We start from the raw sequence: 19572 nt of genomic DNA, 5'->3' as shown, positions 1-19572 counted from the left end.
CATTCAGAACCTCTTGCTCCAATGCATCAAAAGTAAGGAAAATAACGGCAGAACCTTCAGAAGCCCTCTCAGCACATTCCACGCAGAAGTTGAACATATAATCATTTGGATCTGTTGTTCGAACAAAACTTGGAAGGTCCCTTAACTTTATATCTCTCATTCCTGGGAGCCAATCTACTACTTTGTCCAAGTAACCATTTGTTAAAAAGCTCTCGTCTGCAAACAAAAATTGAACGTACATATAGCTTCTAGTAACTGAATAAAAGTGGCTGAAGAAACAGAGAAAAAATATATATACAAAAAGAAGGTTTCCTTGTTTGTACTCCTAGTGAACAGAATGAATAATTAAGGGCACCAGTTTACTTACAGGGGAATATATTTTGAATTAATGAACTAATTAAAAAACCTTAATGAAATTATAAATACGTTTTTTTCCTTGTTCATACCTTCTAGTGGTGTCAGGCCTTTCTCTTTGAGTGCTCGAAATTGTTTAGTCCCCATGAAGCTGCAAGCAGAGATAGTATAGAACAATGCAATAGGAATTTCGTGCATCGCAGCAGCATCGATCGCGACTGGCATGGCACCATCAGAGACGATATAAGTCACTGGGGGGACATCAGAAGATGCTGTGTCATTCAGCTTGTCAAGCAGGTCATTAAATGGACCCAATAAGTTTTTCCTGGAAGCCTCACAAATTGCATAGATATCGTGTGTGGCATTCTCATCCGGAGGAGGGAAGCCATCCGGAATGGATTCAAACCGAAAATCGGGCAAACCAGTCAGGGAATCAGGACCTCTAGATTGAAGTAAACGTTTGTGGTTAAACTCTGTATTGACAAAGGTTATGTGAAAACCTTTCTGATGTAGTAGTTTCGCTAGTTTAAGCATTGAGTTTATGTGGCTCTGAGCTGGGTGGGGAATGCAAACTGCATGAGGCTTGTCAACTAAAATATTAGAAGCCATCTCTCTAATCTCTGTGTGTTTGTTTGCTCTGTTGTCTTCGCAGTAGAGATTCTGGTCTTTGTATAGGCTTATCAACTTAGGATCACACTGTTGAAGGGAGTGGAATTAAAGAAGAAAATGTTGTAAATAATAAAGATTATTTAAAAAAAAATTAATTTATGTTAATTTTTCTATTCTACATTAGAAAAATAAGATTTTTATATAGTATTAAACTTCAACATTAAATAATAACCAATAAAAAAATAATAATTTTTTTACATGAGTAAGATTAAGCCAAACAAGCAAAAAATATCTAGTTATTCCCTGCACGTGTATACTTTTTGAATATTTCATTTTCAACAATAATTTATTTTTAATATTTATTTTATTGTGTATACAAAGCATGCTAGTATTTTTATTTTTTTTATTTTGATATAATTATTTTTGTAATTTATATTTTAGAAAAGAAACTTACTAAATTTTAAAAAATAATTTTATATTGAAAAAACATCTTTAACGATAAATACCCCTCAAGTTTTATTTTGTTCTTATTTTTCTTTAATTTATTACAACTGACACTGGTGGTGCTTCTGGGAGATTAAATAGATCAAAAAACGAACTTCAATTAAGATTTTGAGATCAAATACAAAACAACGACTCTCTTCAAGCTCTCCCCTCCCCCTTCACTTTCCTCTCACCCAACCTCTTTATTTACAGTGGAAATAGAGAAACCATCCCCTTCCCAATTTAGAATATGATTAGAAAAACACCCAAGAGGGCATGAAGTCAACTTGACGGAAGGATCAAAAGCAAGCCGCAGATCGAGAATTCTTCAGAAGAAACAAAAACCAGAGCACAGTAATTTATAGAAGCATGGGACACAAATCCCTTGAGCGGACTCTCTTGTCCTTCTGTAAAATTAGTACAGCAAGCACTGCATCATTCAGGAAAAAGACTCAACAGCCAACGCTAGCCAGCCATAATATTTAGCAATAATTTATATCAGAAAAGCTTATCTGAAATATTATTAAACAACTTATCCACACCACTCACCTTGAAAACAACACATTTGCCTTGGCTTTAATTATCTGTTAATAAAGAAACTTCTTTTCGGTTTTTTTTTTTCCTCATGATGAAAGCACTTCCGTCACTAACCTGTCTCAATTCACCACTGGGGTCAGTGGCCGCCTCTGCCAATTTTTCCATTCTGTGACTTTTTTTCTTCATTTTCTCACCTCTCCTCCCCTCCAACAACTCTATCACAAGCTTCTCCACATTGTCTCAATTTCAACTCCCCATTCAGTGCGTGTATACTCACAGTTTGTTCATTGATCACCAGAGAATGGCCAATATATATATATATATATCCTTCCACTATTTAAGAGTGTTTTAAGGGTGTATTTGGTGTTGTAGTTGATAGTGTAATTGTGGTATAAAAAAATTAATTTATAAAAAGTAATTTTGGTTGAGGTTAATTTGATGTTAAAACTGTGATTGAAATTAAAGTTGAACAAAAAATAGTTTAATATGTTTAGTTAATAATATTTTTGAAATTAAGATTATAAAATAATTTTAAATATATATATATTAATGATTTTTAATTTAAATATTATAAGTTTAACTATTGTTATTACGTCATGAAATAAATAATATTTTATATAAAATATTTTTTATTATTTTATTAAATTATCTATAATTCTATCATATATAAAATACATCCAATAAGGACTATAATTTTTTTAATTTTTTTAAGCGCATAACAACATCAGGTAAAATATAATCAGGAACAAAATTGAAATTAAAATTAAATTTTGTAAATGTTACGTTATCAAGCGATCTTTATCTAATTTATGTAATATAATTAAATAATATTAAATACTAATTTTTTAAATAAAACATAATTAAAAATAAAAAATAAATTTTATTTTTATTTTACTAGATTAGACTTGGTTCAATGCATATTGAGCTTTGAATCAGACCCATTCCAGCCAAAACTGATTCGATCAGAGAGCTTGCTATACTATTCATACTAATTATATTATTCAGCAAATAATTCAATTAAAATGGATAATGCTCGTGAACCAGCAATTACTTGTTTTTTTTCTTGTATTTCAAACATAAAAAGATTGTGGGACCTATAAATAAGAATTGTGTTTTTCTTATCCTAAAAAGGTTGTATTTGTGTTTTAAACAAAAAGCAAGCACAACTTTTTAACCATATATCCTCCTAGTGAAGTGAGTATATAATAAAGAAAATAAAAAATTATAGTAATTTATGCTCTGTTTTATCATACGATAAAAACTTTTAATACACTATAAAAGCTGGAAAAAGAAATAAAAAGCTAATAACCACCTTGTTTTATGAATTCATTCAAGTGGCTTGCAACATACATTTAGTCCTCACATTTATCAGTTTTGAAGGATAAAAGACTACTAAATTAAACATGGTGGTCAAGGGACTATTTGATTTATTTTCGATATCACAGGGAATAATTAATTTTTTTCTTATAACATTTAGTGATTGAGTTATAATTAACTCACAAAATGTGGAACTTTTAATTGGAGTCATTGTCTGATCTTTAATTTTGTCAAATGCAAAGGAATCTAAAGACACATGTTTTATTTATTCCTATTCTTAAAACATTTTTCTCCTATAAAGCTAAAAATACAATTAGAAAAGTATGATGTTTGGTATTGAAATTGAACCCCTTTTTAATTAAAATTTTTATTTTATTTTAAATTAAATTTTTTAGTGTTTTTAGATTGTTTTGATGCATTGATATTAAATATAAATTTTTTAAAATAAAAAAATATTATTTTAATATATTTTTAAATAAAAATACATTTCAAAAAATAAACTCGATGAATCTACCCTTAAAAGTCACAGCATCCCCAACTTAGCGGAAGAGTCTAAAGCAAACAGCAGACAACGTTTAGAAACAAGAACCATAAAATAATTACATAATCAGAGAGTGAGTATAATCATACGTTTTCTGTCTTTCTCTTTGAAAATTGAGGCACAGAGAGAGAAAGGAGAGAGAACTCGCAGGAGAGAGGGCTTGAGCCGGAAGGGAAAAAAACTGATGCACAGAGGGAGTGTTTCCTGCCGAGAGGGAGCACTGCTTGGTTTATTTTTATAAATTAAAAATTTAATAACGTTACAATCAGAAAAATTGTTGTGTAAATTTAAAAATTTATAGAATTAATTTAAAATAGTATGTAAGACTATTTAAATAGAAAATCCTCAAATCTAATTAAGAAAAATTTTTCCAAAACTAAGAAAATATATGTAAATTATTTGGCAATGCAAACACCATAATGACCTTGAAAATAATACATTTGTCTTGAGCTTTAATTATTTTTTTCTGATAAACAGACCATATTATTTTTATGACAAAAGCACTTCCGTCCCCAGCCTGTCTAAATTCATGGATGATGAACCACCGGGCCCAGTGGCCTCCTCGGCTAATTTTTTCCACTCCATGGCTGTATTCTTCATTTTCTTACCTTCTTCTCCTTCCATCATCTCTCTCACTTGTTGTTCCACATTTTCTCTCGTCACATTGCTATCAATCTCCATTCCAATTGCCCACTCATTGCATGTATATCGACAGTTTGTTTGCTGATCACCGAAGGATGGCCAACAAAGCATAGGGACGCCAGAAGAAATGCTCTCAATTACTGAGCTCCATCCACAATGTGTTAGAAAACCTCCAACTGATGGGTGGTCGAGGACTTCCTCTTGCGGACACCAGCTTGAAATAAAGCACCTGTCTTTAGTTTCTTCAGTGAATTCTGGCGGCAATATCGCACAGTCGCCAGCGATCATGTCAGGTCTTATGATCCACAAAAATGGGTGACCACTTTTTACAAGCCCCATTCCAAATTCAATGAGCTGCTGCTTTGTAGCGACCGCTACGCTACCAAAATTAACATAAACGACCGAGTTGGGTTTCTGGGAATCCAGCCATTGGAGACATTCAACTTCTTCTTTCCATAGATTACTTCCAATAGAATTCAGATCATCTTCTTGCATTTGATTGAGAAGCAATTGAAGTGGACCAATCGCATAGACGTGAGGAAACATGGAGTAAAAGTCATTCAGAACCTCTTGCTCCAATGCATCAAAAGTATGGAAAATAACGGCAGAACCTTCAGAAGCCCTCTCAGCACATTCCACGCAGAAGTTAAACATATAATCATTTGGATCTGTTGTTCGAACAAAACTTGGAAGGTCCCTTAACTTTATATCTCTCATTCCTGGGAGCCAATCTACTACTTTGTCCAAGTAACCATTTGTTAAAAAGCTCTCGTCTGCAAACAAAAATTGAACGTACATATAGCTTTTAGTAACTGAATAAAAGTGGCTGAAGAAACAGAGAAAAAATATATATACAAAAAGATTGTTTCCTTGTTTGTACTCCTAGTGAACAGAATGAATAATTAAGGGCACCAGTTTACTTACAGGAGAAAATATTTTGAATTAATGAAATAATCAAAAAAACCTTAATGAAATTATAATTACGTTTTTTTCCTTGTTCATACCTTCTAGAGGTGTCAGACCTTTTTCTTTGAGTGCTCGAAATTGTTTAGTCCCCATGAAGCTGCAAGCAGAGATGGTATAGAACAATGCAATAGGAATTTCGTGCATCGCAGCAGCATCAATAGCGACTGGCATGAAACCATCAGAGACGATGCAAGTCACTGGGGGGTTATCTGAAGATGCTGTGTCATTCAGCCTGTCAAGCAGGTCATTAAATGGACCCAATAAGTTCTTCCTGGAAGCCTCACAAATTGCACACGTGTTCTGGGTGACACTGTCATCCGAAGGAGGGAGGCCATCCGGAATGGATTCAAACCGAAAGTCGGGCAAACCTTTCATGGAATCAGGACCTCTAGATTTAAGTAAACGTCTGTGATTGAATTCTGTATTGACAAAGGTAATGTGAAAACCTTTGTCATGTAATAGTTTTGCTAGTTTAAGCGCTGACTTTATGTGGCTCTGAGCTGGGGTGGGAATGCAGACAGCATGAGGCTTATGATCAGCTGAAATATTGCAGGCCATCTCTCTAAATCCCCCCCCCCCCTTTATTTTTTGTCCTTTCTCTCTCTGTTTGCTCCCTTGTGTGCACAGAAGAGGTTCTGGTATTTGTATAGAGGAATGCTAAAATTTCTGCTGCAATTTTTTTTGTTTGAGTGGGAAAGGGAATCTAACTTAGAACCACACAGCCCTGCCTCCATCTCTTTATCTAGAGAACTTCTAATCTTGGCCACGTTCAGCAGCGTTGTGTTTTTTCCTCAGGAATCAACGTGGGGTTTTTATTGTGACATTAATGTAATCAAACCCTATTCTGAACCTTAGGGCATCTACAATTAGAGTTAATTTATCACCCTATGTTTATACAACGTTGCTGGTCAGTATAACTGTGTTGTCATGAGACCTTTTTTAAATTTATTTTTATTTAGTTTTGTGGTAATTAAAATATATGTATAGAAAAAGACAGCGATTTAATTAAATTCTCGAGTAGAAAATGTGTTTTTCTTCAGCAATATTCATGCTTTCTTTTTTCCCCAATAAAAACATGTCTTCTTTATTAGTTGCATTATTTTTCAATAAAAACTAAAAGCAATTAAAATAAATATTTTAAAAAACTTTAAATTATTTTAATTCAGGAGAAAAAAAACTTTAAATTATTTTAATTCAGGAGAAAAAATATATATATTAATCAAAACTGCCCTTTTCTTGTTCATGTATTTCTATTTCTTTTTAACAAAAATAATTTTTCTATCCAAAGCATCGTTTCTAAGGAAAATTATGATGAGCTTCATCTAATCCAATCAGGTAAATATTGAATGATGAGCTTCATCTAACCCAATCAGGTAAATATTGAAGCCCTAGATATAATCTGTGATATATGTTCATCATAAGCCCAAACCTTAAAGCCCAGGAAATAAATCACGAATCCTATCGTTACAGCATCAACAAAGGTCTCTCACCTAGCTCTTTCGCCACACGAAACTACCCCGCTTCCATTTTCGAAGACACAATACCGAGAAAGAAAAATGAAGCCTCGTCAAGAACAAGAAGAAGACGAAGAACGACTTCGTCAAAGAAAACTTGAAGAATCCCTTGAAATAAAATCTCTACGGCGCATAATCAGTGCCTACCTTAAGTAATTTTATTGCCTCTTTCGCTCTCAATTTCCTTTCTTTCTTTCTTTTTTGTTTTGATTGGATCTTTTGTGTGTAGTTATCCAGAGGCAGCTGAAGAGGATGTGAAAAGATACGAAAGATCGTTTAGGAAGCTTCCTCCTTCTCACAAAGTGGGTTCTTGGGGTTTTTTTTCTTTAACTGTTTTCTTGAAATCTTGAAAGATTGAGTAAAGTTATGGGAAATGAAATAGGAAGCTACTGAATTAGGAATTAAAGGGAAATGGGATTTAGAAAAAATGAATTTGCTGTACTGCTTACTTAATTTTGTCACTGATTATTCATTTTAATGGAATTAAAGTCAAGTCACTAACTACCCCACCAGGTGCATTGACTTGAAGTCACTGAAACCAGCAGCATTGTGACTGCAATATTCTTAAAGTAATTTCGGAATTGTGAATATAGATATTAAATTGCATGTTAATTTTTTGTTTTACTGTGACTAAACTGGAATTTAGGAATTTGAATTTTATTTGCAATATCTAATATTTACGGCTTGAATATACGCCAGAAAGTTTTTATTTTTGGCTCTGTTACAAGGAAAAATTTATGAATTATATACGTTCGAATATACGCCAGAAAGTTTTTATTTTTGGTCTGTTACAAGGAAAAATTTATGAAGTTGTTTTGATGATAATGGATTCTGGATAACATGGGATATATCTGTTTTTCTTAAATATATTTTACAGGGTTTGCTATCACACTACCCTTTGAAGTTTCAAAGACTAAGAAGGTAATTCCCCGAGAGTGCTATTGCTTGGTTTAGGTTTCACAAGTTCACACAGACACATGAGCAGACTCTTGGAAAGCAATTGCCTTGAGTATGGAAAAGAAATATCAAGTTAGTGTAATGTTGGAGTTTGTGAACAATCTGCTTTTTATTCTGCAGGTGTATTTCTATAAATTCGTATTTCATATTTAGTATGCTTCAGGTCAGATGAGCTCTATGTTCTGTTTATTGATTTTCTCTTTTGATGCTCTACTATACATCTTTATTTTCACATCTCCTTTTGTTTGATGTTTTAATTCTATAATATTATGTGATTTCTATGGAAAACAAATAAGGTATATTATTTTTATTATGATTAGCAATCACTTTTCAGGCATTTGAGCCACCCCTGGATATGAGCCAGGACATTGATGACTGTGGGGAATTGCACTTTGAACGGCCTCCAAATGATGGGAATGTTTGCTCTCATGAGTCTACCACAGCTAGGGGAAGTTGTTCCAAACTTGATGAAGCTTGCTGTGGAGAACCAAGCAATGTGATGAGCAAACTAGCAGAGGGTTTGACTGCCATTGAGGTCTCTGCAAAATGGCCATGTGATGTTTTGTATAGTGACTGTCTAAACTGCAAATGTTTTTTCTTCCACTTCTATGTCATTTCATTTAGAAGTTTGACTTCTGTAGATAACAACAGGAAATGCAAATTGAAGGTTGTCATGGGTCTGATGCTGGGAGCTGTCTGGCAGGCGAGGAAAATAACAAAATGGCAGCTGAATGTTGTGGGAATCATGTTTCTGATTCCAATGGAAATGTGATGGTATTTAGTTTGCTGAATTTTATCTCAAGGTTCCTTGTTTGTTTATAATTAGTCTTTGTTTTTTGCTAGATTTGCAATGAATTTTTTGAATGAATTTCTATTCAAGCCATCATTTTCTTCTTATTCTATGTATAGTGAAACTTACTTTCTTGCATATAACAATGTACATTCAGGTCCCGTCATCACCTCGTGATTGGTTGGATCCATCATTTCAGTTGCATGTTCCCCTGGTTGATGTTGATAAGGTATATTGGTTATCTTGGCGCATAAGCAAGCTTTGCTACCTTATTATATGGTAAAATATGTGAATAAACAATGATTTTTTTATATCTTAATTTTAAGTTATTTTAATTAGGTCACATGTAATTGACATGGCTGATGAAAGTCATTCTTTTTTGCCTTATATTGGTTTGATGAATCTTCAAATTTGGGTCAGAATAATTCAACTTTGAAATTATTGTTTTGGATAATTAAGATGGATCTGTCATTAATGATGATGAGAAAAAACACTGCTGAATTGGTCATGAATTAGCATATGATGTATGGGAAAAATGAAGGAAAAAAAAAAGGGATCTCACACACACAAGATACAATCAGTGTTGTCAAGAGGTGCCGAGGCGCTTACCTAGGCACTCCAAGCGAGGAGAGGCGAGGCCCCTGCGCCTTTATTAGCCTTGGGCATTGGATTTCAATGAAGTGCCACCTAGGCGAGCACCTTGTGAGTGGGTGCAAGGCGTTAAGGCTAGTGCCTGCTTGAATTTCTTCGTTTTCTGTTGGATTTTTATTTTTTTAATTGATTTCTGTTTTTTCCTATTTGTCCATTTTTTTAACTGATATTTAATTTTCCTTTTTAATCTATTCGGCTACTTACAATAAATTATCTATTTTGTTTTAAGGGTGAAAAATATAACTTTATATGACTGTTTTATGGCATTTTATATTTTCTTTTGATTTTCTAATTATCTAATCTTAATTGAGAAGATATATATATATATATATATACCTTTGTTCATTTAGGAGTGCCTAGTGCTTCAGGCATTTTACAGGCTTGGTGTCTTTTAACACTTTTCGCCTTTGACAACAATGGATACAATTGTTCTTTGTGGAATGTGTGCTTACTAATGCTGCCATTGTTTTTCCATTTTCATAGGTCCGTTGTGTAATAAGAAACATAGTAAGAGACTGGGCAGCAGAGGTAATGATGCGTCATTGCTTTCCTGTTTCTAACTCATCATCGGTGATTTCCGAGGCCAAGGTTTATGTGTTCCCACTGTTCCTACACTGATGCAGGGACAGAAAGAACGTGATCAGTGCTACAAGCCTATTCTTGAAGAGCTCAATTCTTTATTCCCTAGTCTTTGCAACAAAAGGTACATAATTTCCTTACGTGTTTACCATTTTAGGAATGCAATTTTGTGCTTAGTGATTGTGATATGCAGAATGATGTATAATCTGTCATGGAATAATGTTTTATTTACTATATAACCATAAATTCATTGCACAGTCCCCCGACATGTTTAGTTCCTGGTGCTGGTCTTGGGCGTCTGGCCTTGGAGATTTCATGTTTGGGTATGTATTAAAGATGTGAAGTTATTACAAATTCTATTTTGGCAACTTTACATGGAGCCCAACACTTATCATATGATAATGCAGGTTTCGTGAGCCAGGGAAATGAATTTTCATACTACATGATGATATGCTCAAGTTTTATTCTTAATCAGTAAGGACTTCTAATAATTTCTTGCTAATCTTACTGTATATATGCTCTTGGCAGTAATTAATCTTTGAATGAATGAATATCACTCTCTCCCTTTCTTTAGTAATGGGTAGTTTGATTGTATTAGGACCCAGAATGCAGGGGAATGGACTATATATCCTTGGATCCATAGCAATTGCAATTCACTTTCAGACAGTGACCAACTCCGTCCTGTTTCATTTCCAGATATTCATCCAGCAAGGTATTCATGCGGCACCTAGTATTTTTTTCACCTTCAAAAACTTTGCATAAAATTTTTTACAATAACTATCTGCTTGTCATTTTAAATCCATATTGACTTTTATAACAAGCAGTGCAGGGATTACTGAAGGATTCTCCATGTGTGGTGGTGACTTTGTTGAAGTCTATAGTGATCCAAGTCAAGTAGGTAGGAGAATTTAATTCCTTTTAATTGTTCATGGTACAAATAATTGCTGGAACTTTGGCCACTGAAATGGGCAGATATTTTGATTAATTTTATTCCTTGCTAATGAAACTTTTATTTATGTAATAGTGCTTTAATTTGCAGAAAACTAGACATGGTATCATAGGCACAAATTATTCTTGCAATGTACTTGCTTTGAAGGTTATTCTTATGGAGAGTATTTGTATGATATGCAGGAGTTTGGGATGCAGTTGTAACTTGTTTTTTTATTGACACGGCACACAATATTGTTGAATACATTGAAATCATATCAAGGATTTTGAAAGATGGGGGGGTGAGTTCCTTGAAGCTGTTTGAAACACTGTACATTTTCTGTTATTTTTCACCATGGAATTAGCTCACTTAGGTGATGACAGGTTTGGATAAATCTGGGACCACTCCTGTATCATTTTGCAGACATGTATGGACAAGAAGATGTAAGCTTCATTTTTCCACAATGTTCATACACACACACACACACACATATATATGGTGCTGTTTTGATGCTGGTTTCTTTCTAATGCATAAACCCCTTTTCCTTTAGGAGATGTCCATTGAACTGAGCTTGGAAGATGTAAAGTGTGTTGCGTTTCATTATGGGTTTGAAGTTGAGGTAATAATCTCAACTCCGTATATTTTTGGTTATCTTGCATGACCGAATGCTTTTCTTTGCTGACTGCATCTCCCAGTAATTTAAAATATACTGTTCTATTTATGGGCTGCAGAAAGAAAAGACAATTGAGACAACCTACACTACAAATCCTCGATCAATGATGCAAGTAAGCTTCTCAGACCCATGTTGGAAATTCTCTTTTAAATGTTTTCTCTGCCTGCTTTATAAATTTAAAAAGTGGGGATGGGGGACGGTGCCTCTCCTCCTCAAAATATCATCTGTGCAGTATTTATAGAAGTGATATAAGGACTAAGAAGCTTCTGTTGTGGCTTAACAAACTCGCTCACCAAATGTGCTTACCTATGTCATGAGTCCCCAGCATGCTAGATCCATTCTCTTTCTTTTAGGCCAATGAAGGCCACCAAATTCCCTTTTGCTAATCAGATCTAACTTTTGTAGTTACAGAGTTTACCTACAGCTGATACTGGCGTGGCATTTGCAAACATATTTGACTTTGATTTTTTTGCAGAACCGATACTTTGCTGCATTCTGGACAATGAGAAAGAAATCAGCGGCGGCGGAAAAGCATTCAACATGATAAGCAGCAGTGGAGAAGCATTTTGCATGATGATTACCTGCCTTTGTATTATGTGGTCTGCTATATTGTCATTTTTTTTTATTAGTATTGAGTATTTGGACTAGTTTGCATATACCTTGTCGATCATGTAAGTCTAGTGATTTGAAAGGATGTAAACTTGTAATTATTAGAAATCAAATCCAAAATCTAATATGTTGAACTAGCGTTTAGTATGCTCCATTGTTCCTTCATGTAAAAGCTGCATACAGAATCCAGTAAATTGGAACCAACTTCTTGAAAATAACATACAAGGTTCAAGATTAATTTGAGCGATGTGTCAAATTGTGACAGATAGAAACACTTTCCTTTTTCTTTTTGGTGCCAGGTTTTTCCTGGTTCGTAATCTCAAATTCTGGGACGGTGTTTAATAAGAGATTAATTATCATTTTTCTGCTTGATCACAGAATCATAGATTTACAAAGTTTACAACTATAAAATCCAATGTACTGTTGGGAACATGGGACTGGTCAAGTATCTGGAATAGACCAAAAGCAGTTCCTTTAAAAACATTGAAACACTCGATCTATAGGCAACGAATCGAGTGTTGTCGACAGCAGTTTCAACATCGATGGTTCTCGTTTTTTCTTCGCGATCTGTCAAGCAATAAATGGATATTCAACAACTAAAGCCCTGATTAATGGGCCAACTTCCTCTTTTCTTTTGAATTGAAAAGTACCTGGGGTTGTATAATTTGCATCATGCAAACCCAAATCAAAAAGGGCAATCATAGACTGCTTTAGTCAGTAATTATCGGTCACTCGAGACTTATATGGTCATTAACTTCAGGATCCATAAGATTAGTTGTGGTGCATACAAGTTAGCCCGGATATCCATATTAATAAAAAAATAATAATAATTATCGGTCCATAATAAAAAAGGGCAATCATAGACTGCTTTAGTCAATAATTATCGGTCCATAATGCAAAACATTTAATAAAATAAATAATAATTTGCAACGTGTCTCGAGTTAAGACAGAGATTTAGATAGTGTTTGGCAACGTAAGTATACCTGTCATGCAATTCACGTTCCCAAATATGTTTTTATCAAGTATTGAATGTTTTCTTTAACTACAAATACAACAATCGATTTATTAGCTGTTCTTTTTATTTTATTTAGTCTTTTATAATCCTCAAATTGAGAAATAGCACATCACAAAAATATAATCGGTTTCAATCACCTCACAATTTATAAAAATAAATTTAAAATCAAACAAATATTATAAAATAAAATTAATATATATATAAACCCACCTCTATGAGAGTGTTCAGGTCCATAAAGAAATGAAGGGTTTTTTTTTTTTTTTTCAGATGTTAAAGGTAATAATCTGCACTAGATACATGCATTAAATTCTATCTATAGCCTGTCCTGCAAATATACAACCCCGTGCACGCTTAGATTTGTGTATATATGACAATCATATAGTTATATATCATTTGTATTATATGTAATGACATGGATATACCATTTGATTCATGTATTAAAAATCACTTAGAAATGTGATTAGAAATGTGATTATAATTGCTTTTTAAAATATTTTTCATTCAAGCATAAAAGAGGGTGTTTTGTTGTCTTAAAAACTATTGGTCCAATCTTTTGACGCACCTATCTTGACCATGATCCGACTCTCGAGCAATCTTTAATATTCACATTAGCCCAACATCTTGGTCCTTCGTCAACCTTAAGGCACATGCGATCTCACCACGACAAGCACCTCAAGTGCTTGAACTAAGATCCAGACCTGATCTCGAGCACCTGGTGCCCTGTGCTTGACACCTACTCTTCACTTGAGCGCTGGGAATATAACCCATTCTGATTCTGGCGGTTTAGAATTGTGGTTATAATTAGAGTATAAAATATTTTTTATTTATAAATATATTAAAATAATATTTTATTATTAATTTAAAAAATTATTTCTGAGATTAATATATTAAAATGATTCAAAAACATAACAAATTAAACTTAGATACCACATGAATCCCACAAGAACCCCATAAGAACAAGTGCACTCTATGACACAGTACTAGCTCAATCTCCTATTTAGTGGATCCAATCTCTTATTCCATAGTCCTAGTTCAACCTTACAAGCCTAATTCAAGTCATACCCTCCTCTCTCAATTTTCACTTATAGATAGATATTGATGCATGTGGTTCAAATCAATCCATTATGGATATAGCTCAACTAAGCTTTATGAATAGCTTTACAATAATATTTATAAAAAGATGTAAGAGGATTAAATTTAATAAAGAGATGTATAAAATGACCAAGATTATAACTTTTGATTCAACTTTATTTCCTAAAAAACAACATACACACACATATATGAGGTAATTAGGTCTTGGCCTAAAAAGCCTGGGCTCTCGCATTTAAAGAGATCGACTGATTTCACCAAATTTAGATTACAAGACCAACTAGTTGCTTTCTAAGTCTAGGTGACCATGCTTCATCACTCAAGTTTGGTCCAGTAACTAGTATATATTTCTCTCTCTTCATATTTTTTTTGTGTTTTTTTCTCATATTTATTTTTAATTGAATTGACAATTTTAATTTGTAATACAATTTTTTTTGTCTCCCTCATATAACTTTTTATAGGAGAAACACCATTTTCTATCATCAATACTTGTATTTCTATTATACCTACCAACCCATATGAACACTAATGAAGATATATATACTTCATCACACAAACATAACATATCATCTCCTCCTTTAGTCCTGGAAGAAACATAAAATTCATGACACATCATCAAACCAATTGATAATCCATATTAGTTAGCTAATGACAAGATTTCCTCTTTTTTGAAATAAAAAATACAAGTTTTTTTGCACCTTCCTGGACCAAAAAGGAGATAATATTTTCTAGCATACCAAGTCCACAATCCTACAATGCTTATATATGCTTTCTTACGCTTTCCATATATTTTCACCTTGTTATTTTGTCTACATATATAAGTATTAATCTAAGTTTCAGAGTGTCCTACATCCCAAACAAAGGATCAGTTTTACAAGAACCACTCATTTTTTTGGTTCACTAGTTGAGGAAACTGATTTCTTTATACATTAGTGGCGTCATTTGTGAGAAATAAAATAAAAAAGCTACTTCATTTTCTTTCACTCTTAATAAAAAATATTGTCCATGATTGACAAAAATCTAGAATAAAGGAGAGTAATTGATGTCCATACCATGGGGATTCCATCTCACTTAGATCTCTAACAACTCTTTGATTAGATGCAAGTGTTCAATGATGTTGTTGTGGTGGTGCAACTATATCTTTGCACTTTTTATTTCGCATAACAACAAACACCACTAAGTGTGCAATGACAACCTCAATTCCCTAAAGAGACGAGTAGAATGCATATAAGCGAGTAATGCTCGCACTTTTCTTTTTAGAAGAAGCTATACGTATTGTTCTCATATGAGATGTTCTAAATGATATAAAATCTATGAATCCATGAGTTTGCAAGCAAGAATACAACCCCTATTAATCCCTATTTTGTCATAAAATATTGCACACTTGACTCTTTAAAAATTATGTCTTTATATATGCTAGCCTAAACAACTAAAAATAACTCACAGACCCTCAAGAGCATATAAAAAATATGAAAAGCATCATAAAGCTTGTCATATAAGACAATGATGTTATGTGCAAAGCTCTTTTAACAACACTCCATAAATTTGCTCAAGCATGGAAACACAATTTATATCTTAACTTTATTCTCTATTTTCATGATCTCAACTTCAAAATCATCTCTCATTTCAGCACAAACATTCCAAATAAAAAAAACATAACAGAGGTCTTTACTATAATAACGAGAAGATAAGAGCATTATAACCTATATTTAAAGGTTCAATATAAAGATGCTTAGTATGGAAAAACTCCTTAAGCCTATTGTCATTTAAACCTTGATTAATGGAGCATATAACATGGGGCAGAGTGTGGACGCATTCAATCCTAACATGGTGTTGTAATTAGTGATAATGATCACTAAAGTAATAATACAATGACTTAGCAGAAAATGATGTTAATTAAAAATAAACAAAGTCAAGGAAGATCCAGGATTTGAAAATAGAAAACCAAGCATTGCTAGCTATAAATGATAGGAAAAGTCTCATTGAGATTGAACATGGTGAAGGTAGCTAGCTAGTTAGAGAGAAGGGATTGTTGATGGTTAGATCATTAACATTTACGTTATTATTTCAGGTCAACAAAACCAATATTTCATATCTATCATTCAAGAGGGAGACTCCAAAAAGGCATGGAGAGTAACCTTCTTTCTTCATCTTTCCTTCACATATTGTTAGCAACTAGATTGGTGTCCCGTAATAAGTCGTGGATCCAGAGTCAACTTTTTTTCTAATTTTTTTTAAAAAAGATGATCATTTTTAAAAAATCAAAAAATCAAAAAATCAAAAAATCAAATTATTAATTTTATTAGATTTAATAAACTTAGTTAATTTAGTAATATGATTAAAAAACAAGGAACAATAGTAGATAAATTGAAAAAAAAAATGACTTGAACTAACTTGGGCTAACACGTCAAACTCATAACCGAACACTTGAAATAAAAATAACACCATAAAAAGAAAAGAGAAAAAAATAACAAATTTCAACCTCCAACAAACCCAATATTGAAAGATAAAATTATATAAAAAAAATTATAAAAAATAACCTAAAAAAGATCCAAGTCAACTCAAGTTAACCTTCCAAACCCATCACCCATGTTCTAAGGTTAGGATTACCTCATAGAAGGCAACAAAAAAAAAATCATGAAGCCAAATTTCTAATCAATAAATTCTAAATCAATAAAATGTTGAGCTATGAAATTAAAAATGAAAAATAAAAAAAGGATAAAAAATAAATAGAAACAAATAAATGGGGATCATATTTGACATAAAATAAAATAAAATACAAAATCTCAATCAACAAAATGTTGAGCTATGAAATTAAAAAAGAAAATTACAACAAAAAAGGATCTAAAATAAAATAAATAGAAATAAAAAAAATAGAGACTAGATTTAACATAAAATAAAATCAAATCAAATTTTAAAGATGAAATTAAAAAAGAATTCTAATAAAAAAAGTATTCAAAACAAAATAAAATAAATAGAAATTAAAAGAATGAAGAATACATCTGATAGGAAAAAACTGGAGGATGAAATCATAAAAAAATCATTTTTAGAAACTATCTCAAATAAAATAAATATCAATTAAAAAAATATGAATCAAATATGACATATAAAAAAAATTAAAAAAGAGTGAAATTGAAAAAAAATATAATTTGATAAATTATTTACTAATAATAAAAAATAACTGGGGTCAAATATGAACAAAGAATAAACCAAATGGTTACTTTGAAAATTCAAAGAATCAGATATGGAAATTGAGGAATAAAGATAAAAGAAAGAAAAGAGAAAAAGTAAAGTTTGTTAGTGCTAGTTCATCATATGATTTGTAAAAGTAATTACAAGATTCTTAAACTCTTATCACTAAACATTTTAAATAGGTTAAAGTCTGCAGGAGCAAGAGGCTTACCAACAACCGCAAGTTCATAACTATTGGCCTTTTCTTGTTTTAAGGAGGTTGTGACACTTTCATAGGTTTTTTAACACAATTCAATCAAGGCAAAGTAAATAGACATGATGCGTGTTATAGAGAAAAAGGCTAATGTCGATGCTAGAGAGGTTGAAACATGGGACAACCAATCATTAAAGACAATACCTTAGTGGAGAGGGAGACAATTAGTGTGCTCTTAAGTAGTTGATATTATTTTACCCCCGTAGTGTAAGATATACTAATTTTAATGGTATTATCAATTATGATAGTTTCTGCAAGGTATAGATGGTTTCTATCCATGAATTTAAATAGTCCCTATCCAATTACAGAGCAAGGAGCTGAGCTTTTCAAAAGTTATAGTTGTAGTTTGTAAGTTTCAATGAGAAATAATGGTATTGAAAATTACTGTTGTGGATTCCTTTAAAGATTATAGAGATAATATCGATGCCATTAGAATTGACAAAGGTGGTGATTTTTATAAAGGAGTTTGCCATGGATTGTGAAACCGAGGACATGTTTTTCAAAGTATATGTGTGCAATTACACAGTAGGCTTAAAATAGAGTGTTTGCAATATAGTTATAGAATATATACATTGTAAACCACACAGTAAATGTTCAAAGAATCATGAGGTTGAGGTCGTTTTCTTTTCTATGTTTTATTCAAAAAGTTGCTGGTACGTATTAGGTTAAGATATAATTGACATACTTAAAGCTATTGGGTCTAGTGCGCCACACCCCATGCTATTGAGTCTTACTCGGCCGTCAAATTCAAGTGTGCAATTGGGTCTAGCATGACCGCTAGATCCAAGGTGATTGTCAGACTCATTACCTTGGGTCGGATAGTTATGCCATTATAGTTATCAGGCCCGGCCCGACCCGGCCCTATGAGTTAACTCGGGATCTTAGTCAAGTCTGTTTCATTCAAAATCCAGACCTGCAATTAGCCTACAAGAAGACCAGTCGACCCATCAGATCAACCTAGAACTCAAGTGACAAGGCAAAACCTAGGAGAGACCCGATTTTTTTCAAATGAATTTTTTCTCATAGCTAGAAAACTCTCTTTTCTTCTCATATCTTTCAGTTAGTTACTAATTCATTTTAAAGTTCACTATATAAATACTAGATGAATGTTTTATTTTTTTAATGTGGTATTTGAAACTCTTTAGTATATATATTTTATATTCACAAAAATTTTTTTTTATGTATTTTTAATGTGGGATAAAAAATCGTTTTGATTTAAATACTTCAACTTAAAAGAATAAAATAATATCTTTCTAGTGTGGGATAAAAAAAAATTTAAAATAATCTTTTAAACTTAATTATTTACAATATGTATAGCATATATCCAAATGGATTGTTTCTTAATTTTTTTCATATAAAATATTAAAACCTTAAATATTTTTTTTTAATTTTTCTAAGTTGACCTAGTCAACCCGTGTAACCCAAGATTCAGCCTCTTGGCCAGATCAACTCCTAGGCCGAATTTGAGAACTATGGTTGTCATGAGAATATAACTTTAAAAAATACAATTGAAAATAAATAAAATAATGTGACTAGTTAAAAAACTAAAAATTAAAACAATAGTTAAAACTTTTTTTTTTTTTGCTCAGAGGGCCTACTTTAAATAATATTAATTGTTTTATATTGTGTTTAATTTCAGAGTGATTTTTCTTGTTCATCTATAGTTTTATTTTTATTGGAAATAAAATTACAATAGTGTTTATCTATCAAACCTAATAATAAAAAATTGAATGAAAATACAAAAAATGCCTCTTAACATAAACTAAAGAAAATTTCTACTTTAAGGGTATTTACATTATTTTATTGAGCTGGAAAAATAAAAAAACTGAAATGTCACTGGTCTTTAACTTTAAAAATCAATTTCAATGACAAT

The 19572-nt window shown here is 32.3% G+C and overlaps 2 protein-coding genes across 6 annotated transcripts in view; one reads left to right on the top strand and one right to left on the bottom strand.

The window, feature by feature from the left end:
* Positions 1-6180, bottom strand: part of LOC105118610 (7-deoxyloganetin glucosyltransferase-like) — a 15565-nt gene extending 9385 nt beyond the window's left edge. Inside the window, exons 1-2 of one of the 3 annotated variants that reach the window (XM_011016587.1) lie at positions 5488-6180; positions 4654-5256 (exon numbers count right to left, since the gene is read on the bottom strand). In XM_011016587.1, the coding sequence (XP_011014889.1) occupies positions 4654-5256; positions 5488-6007 (1123 nt within the window). In that variant the 5' untranslated portion in view covers positions 6008-6180. Of the gene's footprint in view, positions 1-446; positions 1085-4653; positions 5257-5487 lie in introns of those variants that run through there. The other 2 variants (XM_011016584.1, XM_011016586.1) reach the window with 2 other exon arrangements.
* A 524-nt stretch (positions 6181-6704) lies between these two features.
* LOC105118609 (UPF0586 protein C9orf41 homolog) lies at positions 6705-12400 on the top strand. 3 transcript variants are annotated; one of them, XM_011016582.1, is made up of 19 exons: positions 6706-6784; positions 6823-7115; positions 7193-7265; positions 7841-7884; positions 8041-8083; positions 8255-8455; positions 8572-8688; positions 8868-8939; positions 9845-9889; positions 9985-10064; positions 10199-10263; positions 10348-10414; positions 10539-10652; positions 10765-10838; positions 11072-11169; positions 11252-11311; positions 11419-11487; positions 11600-11653; positions 12017-12400. In XM_011016582.1, the coding sequence occupies exons 2-19, from the start codon at positions 7006-7008 to the stop codon at positions 12083-12085; spliced, it is 1455 nt and encodes a 484-aa protein (XP_011014884.1). In that variant the 5' UTR covers positions 6706-6784; positions 6823-7005; the 3' UTR covers positions 12086-12400. The 3 variants fall into 3 exon arrangements, with proteins under 3 accessions (XP_011014885.1, XP_011014884.1, XP_011014883.1); XM_011016581.1 differs by having other exon boundaries at positions 8572-8694; XM_011016583.1 differs by lacking the exons at positions 7841-7884; positions 8041-8083 and having other exon boundaries at positions 6705-6784; positions 8572-8694.
* Positions 12401-19572: the final 7172 nt, after the last annotated feature.

This window comes from Populus euphratica, unplaced genomic scaffold (genome assembly GCF_000495115.2).
Source record: "Populus euphratica unplaced genomic scaffold, PopEup_1.0 scaffold2077.1, whole genome shotgun sequence".
NCBI lineage: Eukaryota > Viridiplantae > Streptophyta > Magnoliopsida > Malpighiales > Salicaceae > Populus > Populus euphratica.
The sequence above is the reverse complement of the archived record's forward strand: the minus strand, read 5'-3'. Positions and strand labels throughout refer to the sequence as shown.

What these genes read in the sequence shown, in the direction of transcription:
- LOC105118609 (XM_011016581.1), top strand. Translation starts at nt 7,006, where the DNA reads ATGAAGCCTCGTCAAGAACAAGAAGAAGACGAAGAACGACTTCGTCAA. An exon ending in AGCTTCCTCCTTCTCACAAA is followed by an intron (nt 7,266 to 7,840) that starts GTGGGTTCTTGG and finishes TATATTTTACAG; the next exon opens with GGTTTGCTATCACACTACCC. An exon ending in TCAAGTTTTATTCTTAATCA is followed by an intron (nt 10,415 to 10,538) that starts GTAAGGACTTCT and finishes TGATTGTATTAG; the next exon opens with GACCCAGAATGCAGGGGAAT.